Source organism: Hypanus sabinus, chromosome 13 (assembly GCF_030144855.1).
Source record: "Hypanus sabinus isolate sHypSab1 chromosome 13, sHypSab1.hap1, whole genome shotgun sequence".
In the NCBI taxonomy this organism is placed as follows: Eukaryota; Metazoa; Chordata; class Chondrichthyes; order Myliobatiformes; family Dasyatidae; genus Hypanus; species Hypanus sabinus.
The window spans coordinates 16,343,168-16,362,628 of record NC_082718.1 but is presented as its reverse complement, the minus strand read 5'-3'; the positions used below and the strand labels follow the sequence as shown (position 1 = coordinate 16,362,628).

Below are 19,461 nucleotides of genomic sequence, written 5' to 3'. Positions count from 1 at the left end.
GAAACAAGTCCTATGGACTGATGAAGTTAAATTAGAACATTTTGGCCTCAGTGAGCAAAGGTATGTTTGGAGAAAAAAAGGTTCAGAATTTCATGAAAAGAACACCTCTCCAACTGTTAAGCACAGGAGTGGATCAATCATGCTTTGGTCTTGTGTTGCAGCAAGTGGTACAGGGAACATTTCACTGGGAGAGGGAAGAATGAATTCATTTAAACACCAGCAAATTCTGGAAGCAAACATCACACCGTCTGTAAAAAAAAAGCTGAAGATGAAAAGAGGATGGCTTCTACAACAGGATAATGATCCTAAACACACCTCAGAATACACAATGGACTACCTCAAGAGGCGCAAGCTGAAGGTTTTGCCATGGCCCTCACGGTCCCCTGACCTAAACAGCACAGTGCATGCAAGACGGCCCAAGAATCTCACAGAACTAGAAGTCTTTTGCAAGGAAGAATAGGCAAGAATCCCCCAAACAAGAATTGAAAGACTCTTTAGCTGGCTACAGAAAACATTTACAAGCTGTGATACTTGCCAAAGGGGGTGTAACTAAGTACTGGCCATGCAGGGTGCCCAAACTTTTGCTTCAGGCCCTTTTCCTTTTTTGTTATTTTGAAACTATAAAAGATGGAAATTTAAAAAAAAAGTAATCTTGCATAAAATATTAAAGAAGTGTGTCATCTTTTAACTTTATGCGTTTTGGAAATCAGGTCATCTTTTACTCGCTTAGCTATTCACAGTAACAGAAATTTTGACCATGTGTTATTTCTGATAACTTAGCTGGCTGATGCTATTTCTGTTGAGATAAAGTGTGATTTTAAACAATTCTTGTGAATTTGTTCCATTCTTTGTCAAACAAAAGCTTTTTAAAAAGATATCTGATTCAGACACAGTATTTATGTAACAATTAGGGAGACTAACAAAAGTCTAAACAGATGTCGAACTTCTAATCACAAGTGCAGTTTATGCTCTCTCGGAGCAGTGAACACATATGATAACATACATCGCTTTCTTCTCACATGAACTATTGTATTGATGCATGTTAGCATTTTGCTTAAATGTATCTAATCACTGTTATGTTTTCTGCTTTATAATAGAGTAATTTTAATAACCTTGTTTAGTTGGCACCAATTTTCATGGGACCATCACCCTGCATAGGGTAGTATTTTATGTATATAGATTTCTTGAGAAGTTTTTTTTTATGATGAACTCTTCTAAACTGCTGCATTTTTTTAGTGAAAGTATTGATAGCGTATTTGGATAGGGAATCACTTAGGCAAAGTGATGATTATGTGTCAACAATATTTTCAAGTAATAATGCTGCTCCATTAGGGGAAGTAAACGTGGTGATATTCCTATACTCCTATCCTTCTTGGTAGTTGAGGTTGTAGGTCTGGGAACTGTTGGTGGAGTAGCATAGGTGAGCTTGGTGTTTAGTGTCCCAGCAAAGCTACATTAAAGGCAAAGTAAAAGCATTAAGTACAATTTGATTTCATAATTTTAATGGAAGCCTTGCTTACATGTCTATATCTGATAGCATAAAGTACAGTCAGCCCTCCTTATCCATGGGGTATTGGTTCCGGGACCCACCGTGGATACCAAAAAACGTGGATGCTTAAGTCCCTTATATAAAATGGCGTAGTATTTGCATATAGCCTACGCACAGCCTCCAGTATACATTAAATCATCACTAGATTACTTATAATATCTAATACAATGTAAATGCTATGTAAATAGTTGTTATACTGCAATGTTCAGGGAATAATAACAAGAAAAAAAAAGGCTGTACATATTCAGTACAGATGCAACCATCATAGCTCTTCTTGGAACGCTGATGCTGCCTCAGCATCAGCCGATCTTGATTCTCCCATGATCTTTTAAGTTCTTGAGGCCGTAGTGTTTTACATAGCTAGCCAGCCGTCCCTTACTAGCCTTAAACTCCTCCCTCTCACTCACAACACAAGTAGCTAACGAACGAGACATGAGGCGAACAATGCTCAACTTCTAGATTTTCCCGATCCGCGGTTGGTTGAATCCATGAATGTGGAACCCGTGGATAAGGAGGGCCGACTGTATATGTAATTTTTTTTACAGTTGAATGAATTGAATGAATTCTTGTGTCTTGCAATAAATCCAGAACATAATTAATAATTCAATGTATTTTCTCTTTTTTTTTAGACCGGAATCTGTAGAAGCGAGCCCTGTGGTGGTAGAAAAATCAAACAGTTATCCACACCAGTTATATACCAGCAGTTCTCATCATTCGCACAGTTACATTGGTTTGCCTTACGCAGTAAGTTTTGGAATTTATAGAATAACTGCATTTCTAGTTGGATATTTTAATTTCAGATGAGCAGTATATTTTTCCAACAATTTTAACTTGGGATTAAAATTAGTAATTAGTGTAATGCTATTCCAGAGCTAGTAGTCTGTGACCTCGGCTCAATCGCTGTCAGTAAGGAACTTGTACATTCTCCGCAACACTGCATAGGTTTCATCTGGGTGCTTCAGACTTCTCTCACGTACCCATGGTGTATGTGGTAGAGTTAGTATGTTGTGGGAATGCAGTGTTGGTGTCAGAAGCATGGTGATGCTTGCCGGCTACTCCCTGCATATATTTGACACAAATGGTACATTTCACTGTATGTACACGTGGCAAATAAAGATCAATTTTAATTTCTTTAAGTTATCATAAACTGTAGAATTTTCCCTTAAAAACATGCCTCAGAATGTGATATTTTAAATACTCCAGCTGGCTTACATTCTCACTAACAGTGAATTGAAGCAATCTTGTTATATAGTGACATGGTTTACATCTTGGGAATCAGATAAAGACAAAAGTTGTGATTGTGAATATAATTATTTGCCTTTGCACTCTAACATCAGTTTTTCTTCGATTGTCAATCCTTTCAGCTTCAAAAAAAATCCTGTAATATGCATTTGCACATCCCTTAACTGAACCCTATTACAGTCGGCCCTCCGTATCTGCGGATTCAACCAACTGCGGATCGAAAATATTCAAAAAAAAATTCCAGGAAGTTCCAAAAACCAAAACTTGAATTTGCAGTGCCGCCACTTCACAGATACTCAGTCTCTCTCCAGCACTGGTTGTTTGAGCATTGTTCGCCTCGCATCTTGTTTGTTCGCTACTTGTGTTGTGAGTGAGAGGAAGGAGTTTAAGGCTAGTTAAGAGATGGCTGGCTAGCTACGTAAAGCGCTACAGCCTCAAGAACTTAAAGATCATGGGAGAATTGGCATCAGCATTCCCAGAAGAGCTACTATGGTTGCATCTGTACTGAACATGTACAGACTTTTTTTCTTGTCATTATTCCCTAAACAATACAGTATAACAACTATTTACATAGCATTTACATTGTATTAGGTATTATAAATAATCTAGAGATGATTTAAAATATACAGGAGGATTGCGTAGGTTATATGCGAATACTACATCGTTTTATTTTTGGGACTTGGGTATCCGCTGGGGTTCCTGGAACCAATCCCCCACGGATACCAAGGGACAACTGTACTCCCAACATCAAAGTTATTTGCTCAACAATATATAGTGGTACTAGAAAGTTTCTGAATCTTGTAGAATTTTCTCTATTTCTGCATAAATATGACTTAAAATGTGATCAGATCTTCATATATGTCGTAAAACTAGATAAAGAGAACCCAATTAAATAAATGACACTAAAAACATTATATTTGTTCATTTATTTATTAAGAAAAATGATCCAATATTACATGTATTTGTTGGAAAATGTATGTGAACCTTTGATTTCAGTAACTGGTGTGACCCCCATGTACGGTAGTAATTTCAACCAAACATTATTCTGCACATCAGCTTGGAGGAATTTTAGGTGATTCCTCCTTACAAAACTGCTTCAACTCTGGGATGGTGGGCTCCCTTGCATGAACTGCTTGCTTCAGGTCCTTCCACAACATTTCTATAGGAAGGATTATGGTCAGGACCATGCCAAAATACAAATTTTCTTTTTAAACAATTTTGTTGTTGATTTACTCTTGTTTTTCAGATCATTGTCTTGTTGCATTATCCAACTTCTATTAAGCTTCAGGTGATGGACTGCTACCCGGACATTCTCCTGTAAAATGTCTTGATACAATTTTGAATTCATTGTTTCTCGAACGATTGCAAGCTGTGCAGGCCCTGAGGCAGCAAAGTAGCTCCAAACCATGATGCCCCTTTTACCATGCTTCACAGTTGGAATGAGGTTTTGGTGTTAGTGTGCAGTGAGTGCCCTTTTCCTCCAAGCATACCAATGTGTGTTTCTGCTAAGAAGTGCAATTTTTGCCTCATCTGTCCACAGCACATTGTTGCATAAGCATGTGGAACATCCAGATGGTCTTTGCAAACTTGAGACGTGCAGCAATTTTTGTTTTGGAGAGCAGTGTTTCCCTTGTTTAGTGTTTTTCTTATAGTGAACACATGAACAGAGACTTCAGCAAGTTCTAGAGTTTTCTGCAGGTCTTTTGATGTTACCCTTGGATTCTTTTTCAATTCCTTCAGCATTACACATTGTGCTCTTGGTGTGATCTTTGCAGGATGCCTACTCCTAGGGAAAGTAGCAACAGTACTGAATTTCCTCCATTTGTAGACAGTTTCTCTTACTGTGGACTGATGAACACTCAGGTCTTTAGAAATGCTTTTGTAGCCTCTAGCTTCATTTATCTCTACAATTCTTCTTCTAAGGTGCTGTGAAAGTTTGTTTTAATCAAGGCCTGGTGCACATGAACAGATCTTTCTTGAGACAAGTAGGGTTTGGGAGATTTTAACCAGGCCAGTCTGGAAAAAATCACTAAGCAATTACCATCACTTGCAATTCCAGAGGGAACAACACTGGACCATTGCTATACCACCATCAAGAATGCTTATCGTGCTATTCCACTTTGGGAAGTCTGATCACCAAGCTGTACTTCTGCTCACTGAGTATAGGTAGAGACTGAAGACTGCAGCTTGAGCAGTGAGGATCAAGAAGGTATGGACAAGGGAAGCACAGGACTGTGCTTTGAATCGGTGCCCTGAACTGTATTCAGGGACTGATCTTCGAACCTGGATGAGTATGCTACAGTTGTTTCTGACTGCATTAAAACCTGCGTGGATGAGTATGTGCCCACAAAGACTACATTCCCAAAACAAAAACCGTGGATGAACCAGGAGGTACGTCGTCTGCTGAAGGCTAGATCTGTGGCATTCAAGTCTGGCAACCCAGGCCTGTACCAGAAAACCAGGTATGATTTGTGGAGGGCTATTTCAAGGGTGAAGAGACTATTTCAAATGAGGTTGGAGGCGACATCAGATGTATGGCAACTCTTACAGGCAGGGCCTGCAAGACATTGCTTCCTACAAAGCGAAACCCAATAGCATGAATGGCAGAGAAACTTCACTACCAGATGAACTCAGTGCTTTCTATGCACGCTTTGAAAGGGAGAACACAACTACAGCTGTGAAGATTCCTGCTGCACCTGATGACTCTGTGATCTCTGTCTCAGAGGCCAATGTTAGGCTGTCTTTAAAGACAACCCTCGAAAGGTGGAAGGTCCCAATGGAGTACCCGGTAAGGCTCTGAAAACCTGTGCCAACCAACTAGCGGGAGTATTCAAGGACATTTTCAACCTCTGGGCGGAGGTTCCTACTTGCTTCAAAAAGGCAACAATTACACCAGTGCTTAAGTAGAATAATGTGGGCTGCCTTAATGACTATCACCTGGTAGCACTCACATTGACAGTGATGAAATGCTTTGAGAGGTTGGTCATGACTAGATAAACTCTTGCCTCAGCAAGGACCTGGACCCATTGCAATTTGCCTATCGCCAAAATAGGTCAACAGTGTATGCAATCTCAATGGTTTTCTGTGCGGCTTTAGACCACCTGGACAACACAAAGACCTACATCAGAATGCTGTTCATCGACTATAGCTCAGCATTTATTAACCATCATTCCCACAGTCCTGATTGAGAAGTTGCAGAACCTGGGACTCAATCTGTGTGAATTGATGATAACATATCCTCCTCATTGATATTGCACACTGGCGCACCTCAAGGGTGTGTGCTTAGCCCACTGCTCTACTCTCTATATACACATGACTTTGTGGCTAGGCATAGCTCAAATACCATCTATGAATTTGCTGACAATACAACCATTGTTGGTAGAATCTCAGGTGGTGCTGAGAGGGCGTACAGGAGTGAGATATGCCAACTAGTGGAGTGGTAGCGCAGCAACAACCTGGCACTCAACGTCAATAAGACAAAAGAGCTGTTTGGGGACTTCAGGAAGGGTAAGAGGAGGGAACACATACCAATCCTCATAGAGGGATCAGGAGTGGAGAGAGTGAGCAGCTTCAAGTTCTTGGGTGTCAAGATCTCTGAGAATCTAACTTGGTCCCAACATATCGACGTAGTTATAACGAAGGCAAGACAGCGGCTGTACTTTGTTAGGAGCATGAAGAGGTTTGGCATGACAGCAAATACACTCAAAAACTTCTATAGTTATGCCATGGAGATCATTCTGACAGACTACAATACCGTCTGGTATAGAGGGGCTGCTGCACAGGATGGAAAGAAGCTGCAGGAGGTTATAAATCTAGTTAGCTCCATCTTGGGTACAAGCCTACAAAGTACCCTGGACATCTTTAGGGAGTGGTATCTCAGAAAGACAGTGTCCATTATGAAGGACCTCCAGCACCCAGGGCTTGCCCTTTTCTCAATGTTACCATCAGATAGGAGGTACAGAAGCCTGAAGGAACACGCTTAGTGATTCAGGAACAGCTTCTTCCCCTTTGCCATGCAATTCCTAAATAGACATTGAATCTTTGGACATTAACTCACTTCTTTAAATATACAATATTTCTGTTTTTGCATGTTTTTAAAAAAACTATTCAATATATATAATTGATTTATTATTATTATTATTTTTCTGTCTGCTAGATTATGTATTACATTGAACTGCTGCTGCTAAGTTGACAAATTTCATGTCACATGCTGGTGATAATAAACCTGATTCTGATTCTTCATGAGTAACCTGACTTGGTGTGTCTTTTTTGCCAAGCAGGGCACCTCTACAACCCACACCTCCAATCTCAACTCATTGATTGGACACCTGACTGCAAATAGCTTTTGTAGAAGGCATTGCCCCAGAGGTTGTGTTATTTATTTAATGGATTCTTTTCATTTAGTTTTAAGACTTGCATGAAGATCTGATCACATTTATGCAGAAATAGCAAAATTCTACAAGGTTCACAAACTTTCTAGCACCACTGTTGGAAATGAGTCAGCTTAATTTGAGTTTTCCAGTCAACTGCTGATAATACTATAGTAATTTTTAAAACATGCACAGGCAAGCTGTTAAACAATATTTCTGGTGTGGTTGCTTTGTTTCATAACAAAATTTCTGTTGACGTCAATTTGATAATTCTCCTGATAGTTCTTGATATAACTTTGATGTAGTGGGTCAACACTAATCTTAACCATTTTGAAGAACAGAGTACAATGATGTATCTGCTGCTTTGGCATCTAATAGAAGTTTTTTTTTACAAAATGGCTTATGTAGTAGTTGAAGTGACAGTGGTTGACTTTCAGACCAATGACTGTTTTACTGCAATGGAATAAAATTACCAGTTTTATGTGTTATTTTGCAATTGTTTGCAATTTCAACTTAACTCAATTTGATTGAAACAATTCACAAATTTTATAAGATCTATTGTTACTGCGTTGGGTCCAAGAAGTATTGATGGTGCTGGATAGACACATAAGTTGCTTCTACACAATTTATTAAAATAGTATAGTAAAATAACATTTAGAATTGGGTATCTTGAAATTTAACATTTTCATTTGCAGGACCATAATTATGGTGCTCGACCTCCACCAACTCCCCCAGCATCCCCTCCTCCAGCAGTTGTGATAGGAAAAAATGACGTGAGCATATTCACTACTGCTAATTTTGATGAGACCTCCAGTGCCACCACGATCAGCACTTCTGAGGATGGAAGTTATGGCACAGATATTACCAGGTGTATCTGTGGGTTCACCCATGATGATGGATACATGATCTGTTGTGACAAATGCAGGTAAGACAGCAAGATTTGAAACTTTGTCCTTCATCTGCCTCTTTCCACAGTTTTCTGTTTGAAAGGATTGTTTGGATTCCTTCAAAGGGACTTTTTTTAGTCACTGAAGACTAAGAATGTGTCCGATTTATGATCTGAGAATTGATCTTTATGATTAGTCTCAGTGTATCTATTTTGTATTACGTACATTGGAAAATCTCCTGTTTACCATTCAACTTCTGCTGAAGGACAGTAGTTGTTTGATCATTTGCTTCGTTCATCAAAGCCATATGAATGTCTACCAGAATAATAATAATCACTTAATTGAAATATTGGCAAAAGGAGAAAAAAATTACTGAGAATGTTGGGAGGTTCACTCAGCAGTTGATGGTGGCCATTCTGATTATGGCTTTGATCTAGATGGAGTCACTGCTCTTGCAGATAACAATATGGTTTTAATCCATAACAATAGAGCAGAGTTTTAGTAATGATGTGTCTAGTATGGATTTGGGTAGCTTTGACATAATTTCTAAGTGAATCGATATATTGGCAGCTAAAAAGGATCAGATTAATTGGAATAATGTTGACTGTTTCTCATAGCTCATTTAGTACACACATCTTGTTTAACAATCTTCCAACTTCTTGTTCTGTTCTGTAAATTAATTTCTCTTGTGCCAATCCACAGTTTGTCTACTTCCAGCAACCTTTTGAGACAATGCATTCCAGGCTATTGTCAATCACTGTGTTTAAAAAAAAGTTCTTCCTGGCAATCCTCTTTATCCCTTGTCCATGTCATCTACTCTGTGTACCTTCAATTAGTGGGATCTATGTTTATTTGACTGTCATATCCAAGGATGTTATATTCTTGTACACCTCTGTCAAATCTGCAGCTTTATTTACTCCAGTTTACTCCCATTTACTTCAATCTGCATTGTAATCTTCAGCTGACGTCTCTTCATTGTTGGCCATTATGGCTCGGGAAAGAGCAACAATTTTGACCACACAAATGATGTTGTGAAAATAACTGTTTAAAAAAAAATCAGTTTTTCTCGTTGCATTTGAATGCTAAATTTTGTCCAGGACAAATGTATGTTGCTACCTCCTTTGGTCTTTAAAATTGTGTTTTGGGATCTTTTGGTTTTATTTAAGAGCATTTCATCTGACAGTGCAGTACTTGAACTGTCAACCTAGATCTCTGTGATCATGCCACTGGAGTGGTATGAAACTACATCCTCCTGATTGAGGGGAAGATGAGCCATATCTGGTTTTAAATTGTTAATTATTTTATATCATATCATTCTTAAAGCAGACACTGCTGAGACCTAGCTTTTACTGGAGCATTAATATGGTATCTGTATTTTTATAAATCTTCACCACTTATAGGACAATCCACATCCAAATTTCATTTCCAGACAGATAATTAAACTTACAAATATTTCATTAGTTGTTTTAACAGAAAATGTTCATTACATAATAATAAAAGGCATAATCAATAGATTTTACAAAATCTCCAGGGATGAAAGAAGCACAAAATTATTTCAGAGCAATACCTGAACAAAAACATGACTATTAATGAATCAGTAAATAGAAAATAGGTGCAGGAGTAGGCCATTTGGCCCTTTGAGCCTGCACTGCCATTCAGTATGATCATGGCTGATCATCCAACTCAGAACCCTGTACCTGCATTCTCTCCATACCCCCTGATCCCTTTAGCCACAAGGGATCTAACTTTCTCTTAACTATAGCCAATGAACCAGCCTCGACTGTTTCCTGAAGCAGAGAATTCCACAGACTCACCACTCTGTGTGTGAAGAAGTTTTTCCTCATCTCAGTCCTAAAAGGCTTCCCCTTTATCCTTAAACTGTGACCCCTCATTCTGGACTTCCCCAATATTGGAAACAATCTTCCTGCATCTAGCCTGTCCAATCCCTTTAGAATTTTATATGTTTCAATAAGATGCCCCCTCAATCTTCTAAATTCCAGTGAGTATAAGCCTAGTCGATCCGGTCTTTCTTCATATGAAAGTCCTGCCATCCCAGGAATCAATCTGGTGAACCTTCTCTGTACTCCCTCTATGGCAATAATGTCTTTCCTCAGATTAGGGGACCAAAACTGCACACAGTATTCTAGGTGCGGTCTCACCAAGGCCTTGTACAACTGCAGTAGAACCTCCCTGCTCCTGTACTCAAATCTTTTTGCTATGAATGCCAACATACCATTGTCTCGTTGCACCTCCCCTTTTCCTAATTGGCCACCATTCAGATAATAATCTGTTTTCCTGTTCTTGCAACCAAAGTGGATAACCTCATATTTACCCACATTAAATTGCAACTGCCATGAATTTGCCCACTCGCCTAACCTATCCAAGTCACCCTGCATCCTTTCAGCATCCTCCTCCCAGCTAACACCTCTGCCGAGCTTCATGTCATCCGCAAACTTGGCGATGTTGCATTTAATTCCCTTGTCTAAATCATTAATATATATTGTAAACAACTGGGGTCCCAGCACTGAGCCTTGTGGTACCCCACTAGTCACTGCCTGCCATTCTGGAAAGGTCCCATTTGCTCCCACTCTTTGCTTCCTGTCTGCCAACCAATTCTCTATCCACATCAATACATACCCCCAATACCGTGCGCTTTAAGTTTGTACACTAATCTCCTGTGAAAGGACTTGGTAAAGCTGTAGTGTTTATGAATTCAAGTATGTGATTTGAATGTTTGCTCCTGTGTATTTACAGTACTGTGCAAAAGTCTTAGGCACCCCAGATCTTTTATTTGGTTTCAGATGGTATGGCCTTCACAGAGCCCTGATCTCAACATCATCGAGGCTGTATTGGATTACCTGGAGAGACAGAAGCAAGCGAGACAGCCAAAGTCTGCAGAAGAGCTGTGGCAAGTTCTCCAAGATGCTTGGAACAACCTACCAGCTGATTTTCTTAAAACTGCACAACAGTGTACCAAAGAGAATTGATGCAGTATTTAAGGCAAAGGGTGGTCACACCAAATACTGATTTGATATAGTTTCTTGCTGTTTACTGCTCTTTATTGTATAGTTTTTTTTTATATTTAGAAACTTCCATTTCATTTTTGAAAGCATCTTTGCTTTATAGATTTTTTTAATGTGCCTAAGACTTTTGCACAGTACTGTATATATGTTTAAAATTATGTTTCTTTTAAGTGGTCTTCCTCAGACTGTCAATTCATTCTTCTCAGAGTGTCTACTTTAGAGCATGATAATGAGTTCTTGTGCAAAGTTTAGGGAATATTTTTTACATCAGGTCTTCAAGCTTCTACTTGATTTGAAATTCTAGATGGGAAATATTCAACAATTTACCTATACTTTGATGAATTCCTAGATTTGAAAAAAATTGTTGGGAAAAGAGTGATATCAATCCATTAGAAGGATCTTACTGGTTTCAGTTTGTGTGTGTTTTTTTTTGAGATCTGGGTAATCTGCTAAGGTCAGTTTTTGTTGTACCCGAGAAGGTAAAGTTGATTGGTGTTCTTTAACTGCTGTAGTCCATTTTATTAACTATATTTCAGGATTTAGATCTGTTAATGACAAAATAATGGTCAATTTATTTCTAAACTGAGATATTGCGTGACTTGGAGGGGAGCAGGTACATAGTGTTGTTCTTGTGCTACTGAAGCTCTTAATCTTTCATGGTGCTTGAATGTTTAGGAATTGCGGCTCAAGTAATCTAGGCAAGTAAATTATTTTGCTGATATACCTTGCAGCTTAGTGTGTAAGTAGTAGAGGAAGTTTGTCTAAGATTGCCAATGGAGTACCATTCAGTTGGTCGTCTTTCTCCTGAAAGATGAGCAGCTTGTTGGGTGTTGTTGAATCTGCATTCAAACAGGTATTGGAGTGCATTCAACCACTTGCCTTGTAAATAGTAGCAAGGCTTTGGGTGGCAGGAAATGAATTACTCACCACAGGATGTGTAGATCGGTCTTTTTGTATGTGTTTATGAAGTTAGATTAGTTGAATTTACAGTCAGTGATGACCTTGTGTTATGTATGTTCGGGGAATGGGCAATGAATGTTACGCTGGTAGTTGGGCAACAAATTTGAAAGATAACAAATTAGACTTTCAAAGCAAGTTACTGACTTTGTATATTTGCCATGCATTAAAAGTACAACTTAAGTATTTAGATGATTAAGTATAAATTTTAAACTCAATGTTCTAACAGCGAAAAGGTATAATTAATCTTATAGCATAGAAAAAATAGTACAGAGCATACATGAACAGCAAAGTAGAAACGTATTTCTTTGAATTCCATATTTCTGTTATTTTTGGTAAGATAAGTTTACATTTTTCTGCACTTCCCTCATAACTTTTACTTTGATTTAATTACTTTCTTTGTTAAAGCTTTGTTATTTTCTATTATGTTGCAAATCTTGACATTTTTTCTGATTTTAGCTGAGATTTTCTTGTTAATTTATATATGAATGTTCCTAAAAGTTTTGATTAATATATCAAAGAATGAGAAACTCTGAGAACCCTCTTTAGTTTCTATTTTAAAGCTTAAATTAATACAGTGAATTAGTTTAAATTTACTTTCAGCTTTACACAATGCTATCAGATTGCACTGTCATTATTTCACGTAATATTCTTAATTTTTAAATAAAAATAACCAATTGATTTGCATTACAGCAGTACTTATTAAAGATGAAGATAAAGACTTGAAATAAAGTGCCTCCATAATTAACTGGAGGTTATGTTTTTCATTGAAGCTTTTTTCTCGATTTGATCCTTTTACTTTTTATTTTATGTAGCGTGTGGCAGCATATAGATTGTATGGGTATTGATCGGCAACATATACCAGAAACCTACCTATGTGATCGTTGTCAACCTCGGTATGTACAGTTGGTAATATAAAAGATTTTTATACTTTAAAGATTTAATTGATTCAGTAAACTGAAATGCTGTAATTATTATTTCAGGAGTTTGGATAGAGACAGAGCTATGTTGTTACAAACAAGGAAAAGAGAAAATATGTCCGGTAGGTGTGAATCCGTTTCAATATAAAAGAGATCTTTATTAATGGAAAGTTGTGAATCAGCAATGGAACGAAAACACAGTCCGTCTACAAATTGTTTTCACCTGAAGTTCAAAGACCATGCAGTGAGATTTCAGAATCATGATTAATATCACTGGCATTTGTCATGAAATTTGTTGTTTTGAGGCAACAGTACATTGTAATACTTAATAATAAAAACTATAAATTACAATAAGAAGTATATATAAAAAATAAAATTTAATGAAATGAATACCAGATGATGATGCAACCAGTTAGAAATCTCTCTGTGGTACATCTTTAGAAATTTATGAGTGTCTTTGGTGACATACCAATACTTCTCAAGCTCCTAATGAAATTCCTGCCCATGTGGTATAGTGGAATTTCCGTGTTTATAGATGGGAAGTTGCTGTTAGATTCGATATTCTGGAAGGGCTAGATCAGTTTAAATGATTGAACTCTGCTTACACGCTGGCCTTGTACTATTGCTGACTTTGCCATGCCTTTAAGCCAGATCATCCCAGAAAGATGTAATGATTCATTCAGAAATCAGCTGGCAAGTTGAAAGAGATTGAGGTATAACCCAAGTGATGAAACCTCAGTATTTCCAATGAGTTTACGTAACTCTGCCACTAATATTTCTTTTATCATCCTGGTTATTTTTGTTTCTTTATCTACTTGGAACATTTGGACATGAATTATTTTTGAACTTGTTGCAGAAAATTATGGATGGATTTTAAAACTTAATACTTGTTAACAAATTGACTTGAATTGCGTTCTTAATTAAATACCAACATATCTCTCTTAGACAAGCAATGTGTACTACATTCAGTGGCTATCTTTACATATATTTGTTAATACAGATATCTAATCAGCCAGTCATGGCAGCAAGTCAATGCATAAAGGCATTCAGACATGGTCAAGAGGTTCATTTGTTGTTCAGACTAAACATAAGAATGGGGAAGAAATATGATGATAAGTGACTGACTGTGGAATGATTGTTGATGTGAGGTGGGGTGGCTTGAGTATTTCAGAAACTGTTACTCTCCTGTGATTTTCATGCACATCAGTCTCTATAGTTTACAGAGAATGTTGCAATAAACAAAAAAACATCCAGTGAGTGTCAGCTCTGTGGGTGAAAACAGTATGTTAATGAGAGAGGTCAGAGGAGACTGGGTCAAGCTGCCAGGTTAATGGTAACTCAAATAAATAACCACATGTTTCAACAGTGATGTGCATCTCTGAATGTACAGCATGTCAAATCTTGAAGTGGATTGGCTAAATTGGCAGAAGATCACACTGGCTTCCACTCCTGTATCTAATAAAGTGGCCACTGAGTGTATTTTAGCAGTTCATTCTCATTTCTGCATTTAGGGAATTGTCAAGTCTTTAAATTTTTTTTAATTCTTCCATCTTTCAGTTTTTGTTCATCTATTTTGGTTTTCCCCCCCTCTATAAATGATTTTATTTTTGTTCTAGTCTTGATTAAATTTGGCTATTATAATACACCATCCTGAATTAACCTCTGATTTCTTTTCTAATCCTTAATTTCTCCATTGTTGGAGATGAGCAAGCTGGTGCCATTGTCCACTAGTCCCAGACTTTCTTATGTCTTTACTGTTTCATTAATTTACCTTTTCATCACATGTGCAAATTATTTGTTTGAACTGAAGGATGCCAAGGAAAGTAACTTGTGTAAATCATGACATAAATATAGAAAATGCTGGTGATACCTAGTAGTTTACACAACATCTATAAAGAGAGTAATAGATGTATATTTTAGGTCACTGACTCTTCGCCGGACCTGGTAAAATGAGAGGATAAAAGAATTCTTGAAGTTGTAGGAAGACTTAAGAATGGAGAGTGTAAACAGACAGATGGACATACTTTATAGATCCTGAGGGAAATTGGGTTTCGTTACAGCCGCACCAACCAAGAATAGTGAAGAAATATAGCAATATGAAACCATAAATAATAATAAGTTAATCATGCCAAGTGGAAATAAGTCCAGGACCAGCCTATTGGCTCAGAGTGTCTGACACTCCAAGGGAGGAGTTGTAAAGTTTGATGGCCACAGGTAGGAATGACTTCTTATGATGCTCAGTGTTACCTCTCAGTGGAATGAGTCTCTGGCTGAATGTACTCCTGTGCCTTACCAGTACATTATAGAGTGGATGGGAGACATTGTCCAAGATGGCATGCAACTTGGACAGCATCCTCTTTTCAGACATCACCATCGAGAAAGTCCAATTCCACCCCCACAACATCACCGGCCTTATGAATGAGTTTGATAATTCTGTTGGTGTCTGCTACCCTCAGCCTGCTGCCCCAGCACACAACAGCAAACATGATAGCACTGGCCACCACAGCCTCGTAGAACATCCTCAGCATCGTCTGGCAGATGTTAAAGGACCTCAGTCTCCTCAGGAAATAGAGACGGCTCTGACACTTCTTGTAGACAGCCTCAGTGTTCTTTGACCAGTCCAGTTTATTGTCCATTCGTATTGCCAGGTAGTTGTAATCCTCTACTATGACCACAATGATGGAAACAGGGATCAACGGTGCCTTAGCCCTCCTCAGGTCCACCACCAGCTCCTTAGTCTTTTTCACATTAAGCTGCAGATGATTCTGCTCACACCATGTGGCAAAGTTTCCCACCATAGCCCTGTACTCAGCCTCATCTTCCTTGCTGATGCATGCAATTGAATATCTGTGATAGGACAGAGACAAAGGATTGTCTATACTTTAGGTGCCGCCTGTCTTACTATGGCTAATCTGTCAGGAACATTGTACATAGAACAGTACAGCATAGGAACTGGCCCTTTGGCCTACAATTTTGTGCTGAATTAAATAAATTAGTAATCAAGTAAGGCCAACTAAACTAAACTAATTCCTTATGTCTACAGTGTGTCCTTATCTGTCCATGTTCCTCACATTCATGTGCATAACTAAATGGTTCTTATAACTTATTTGCCTCCACCACCAGCCCAGGCAGCACATTCCAGGCACCTACTACTCTCTGTAAAAAGATAAATGAGGGGCAAAATCAAACGGTACTTGGAATTGTGGAATATAGTGTTAAAATTCTGAAATAAAATAGAATGCTGAGAACACTCAAGGGATCAGATAACATGTGAAGAAAGAAACTTTTGAGTTAATGATACAGGTAGATGATCTTGTATCAAACCTGGACAAGTCTAACAAGTGGGGAAGGCTGGTTATTTGAAGTTATTAAACTTATTAAGATGCCTACACCGAGGAGGATAATGCTGTTCCTTGAGTTTATGTTGGCCTTTGTTGAAACATTGTAGAAAGTCAAGTATAAATTGGGAGTAGGATAGAGAATTGAAATGACAGTGTAAGTTCAGGGTTACCCTTGTATGCAGAATGGATGTGTTCTGCATGCAAGTACCTCAGTATAGAGCAAATTAAATTATGAGTACCTATTGGTATACATTAAATTAGATGAAATAAAAATGAATTGCAGTTTCACCTGGAAGAACAAATCGATCTCATTTTTGGATGAGAAGGGTGATAAAAGTGAACCAGAGTTTCAAGGAGGGAGTTGACATTTTGGAATGCTGTCACATAGCAGAAGGAAAAATTTTCTTTAATGATCAAATCTTGTTGAAGTTGTTGAAAATTCCTTGCCATGGGTGGCTGTGGAAGCCAAATTATTAGGTACATTTAAGGCAGAGGTTGCTAGATTCTTGATCAGTCAGAGCATGACAGGATACGGAAAAAGGTGGGAGATTGGGGCTGAGAGAGAAATGGATCTATGGCGGTGCAGACTTGCTGGGCCAAATGGCTTAATTCTGCTCCTATATATTATGATCTTATGGTGTAAATTCGTAATCCATCCTTGGCCCAGCTGTCCATGATAACCACAGAATCCTCCCTGCTTGACCCAGTTGCCTGTATTTGATCCATAACTGTCCAAAACCTTCCATATAACTACCCAAAAGCCTCGTAACTGTTGCAGTTTTCCCTGTCTCAAACACTGGCACCTTATTCTAGATATTCATTATCCCCTATGTAAAAGAGAATACTACCTCTCAGGTCTCTTAAATCTCTCTGCTTTTATCTTCTATCTGTGTTGTCTAACTTTGGACTCCCCAACTTGGGGGAAATGACTGCGATCATCTACCATATTCATACCCTTCATGATCTTACAAACTTCTATCAGGTCACCTCTTATTTTGCTACGCTCCAGATAATAAAGATCCAACGTAGCTGAGGTTCTTATAACTCAGGTGCTCTAGTGTTGGCAGCATCCTTGTAAATCTCTCCTGTACCTCCTATAACAGGGTGACCAAACCTGTACACAATACTCCAAGTGCGGTCTCAGCAAGACTTGTTTAACTGCAACATAATGTCTGTCTCTTAAACTTGATGCACTCACTGATGAAGCAAGATGGCCATGGTGAACCATGGTGGACTACATATAATACTTCTAAATATACTTTTGAATTACTCACTGCAATCTACAGTATGTAATTTTCCTTTAAACAATGTACTTTTGAATTGACTTAATGAACTACAGATTTCACAATCTTCTGAAGCACTCTCTGACTTAACTCTCAAGCAAGCAGGTACAGCATCGTGGAGCAAGCAAAACTTCAGCGACATGGCCAGATGTGAGGCAGGAGTAAGAGATTCCAAGCCAGGCTGAAGCACAGATGAATTAGACCCCTCTACCCAGCATCTTATAGAAACATAGAAAACCTACAACACAATACAGGCCCTTCAGCCCACAAAGTTATGCCAAACATGTCCCTACCTCAGAAATTACTAGGCTTACCTATAACCCTCTATTTTACTAAACTCCATGTACCTATCTAAAAGCCTCTTAAAAGACCCTATCGTATCTGCCTCCACCACCATTACTGGTTGCCCATTCCACGCACTCACCACTCTCTGAGTAAAAAAACTTACCCCTGACATCTCCTGGGTACCTACTCCCCAGCACCTTAAACCTGTGTCCTCTTGTGGCAACCACTTCAGCCCTGGGAAAAAGCCTCTTGACTATCCACATGATCAATGCCTTTCATCATCTTATACACCTCTATCAGGTCACCTTTCATCCTCCTTCACTCCAAGGAGAAAAGGCCAAGTCCGCTCAACCTGTCCTCTTAAGGCATGCTTCCCAATCCAGGCAACATCCTTGTAAATCTCCTCTGCACCCTTTCTATGGTTTCCATGCCCTTCCTGAAGTGAGGCGACCAGAACTGAGCACAGTACTCCAAGTAGGGTCTGACCAGGGTCCTATGTAGCTGCAGCATTACCTCTCGGCTCCTAAATTCAATTCCACGATTGATGAAGACCAATACACCGTACGCCTTCTTAACCACAGAGTCAACCTGCGCAGTTGCATTGAGTGTCCTATGGACTCAGACACCAAGATCCATCCCTCTGATCCTGCACACTGCCAAGAGTCTTACCATTAATTCTGCCATCATACTTGACCTACCAAAATGAATGTGCAGTCACTGGAGAACAAAATTGAGGACCTGAGGGCAAGATTGCTGTATCAAAGGGAAACAAAAGATTGTGTGTTCTCTGTGTAAACGATACATGGCTTACTCTCAGCACACTAGACGTGGCAAGCAGACCCAAAGGCTTCTCGATACAAAGGATGAACCGAGCTGCTGATTCGGAAGTGGCAAAGTGTGGAGGTGTGTGTTTCATGATAAACACTTGGTGGTGCTCCGATATGGCAGTTTTGTTAAACTCGTGTTTCCCCCAACCTTGAAACGTCTAACAGTCAAATGCCATCTCTTCTATTTGCCTAGGGAATTCTCCTGCATGATCCTGACTGCAGTTTACATTGCCCAGCGGTCCACTATAATCAAGTGCTTGAGTTAGTGCATGATGTTGTATCCAAATAAGGAACATTCTATCCCGACACATTTGAAATCATAGTCATGGATTTCAATCAGGCTTGTTTGAAGAAAACCCTACCCAATTACCATCAGCGTATAACTTGTAGCACCAGAGGTCCCAACACAGTAAACCACAATTATACTAAAATAAGGAATGCTTACCGTTCTATGCCTAGACCACATTTCGGATCTGATCACTTGACTGTAGGCAGAGACTAAAGAGCAAAGCTCCAGATAGTAAGACAACAAAGAGGTGGTCACAGAAGTCAAAGGAGCGGTTTTGAGATTGTTTCAAGTTGGTGGACTGGGCCATGTTCAAGAACTCATTTGTGGATCTGAATGAATACACAATGGTTGTCATAGACTTGATTAAACAGTTGCAGATGAGTGTGTTCCATAAAATCATTCAGAGTCTTCCGCAACCAGAAGCCCTGGATGAACCATGAGATTTGCAGTCTGCTGAGAGCCAGGTTAGTGACATTCAAGTCATTTGA

At 38.8% G+C, this 19,461-nt stretch overlaps 1 protein-coding gene across 9 annotated transcripts in view; it reads left to right on the top strand.

Moving 5' to 3' along the window:
* kmt2e (lysine (K)-specific methyltransferase 2E) overlaps positions 1-19,461 on the top strand; it is a 125,950-nt gene that overhangs the window by 41,061 nt on the left and 65,428 nt on the right. For all 9 annotated transcript variants that reach the window (XR_009515321.1, XM_059987174.1, XM_059987175.1 and 6 more), the window contains exons 3-6: positions 2,179-2,293; positions 7,857-8,086; positions 12,844-12,924; positions 13,012-13,070. Coding sequence is in view for 8 of the 9 variants with exons in the window: in XM_059987174.1 (XP_059843157.1) it covers positions 2,179-2,293; positions 7,857-8,086; positions 12,844-12,924; positions 13,012-13,070 (485 nt within the window). In the remaining variant the exon portion in view is untranslated. The remainder of the gene's footprint in view (positions 1-2,178; positions 2,294-7,856; positions 8,087-12,843; positions 12,925-13,011; positions 13,071-19,461) is intronic.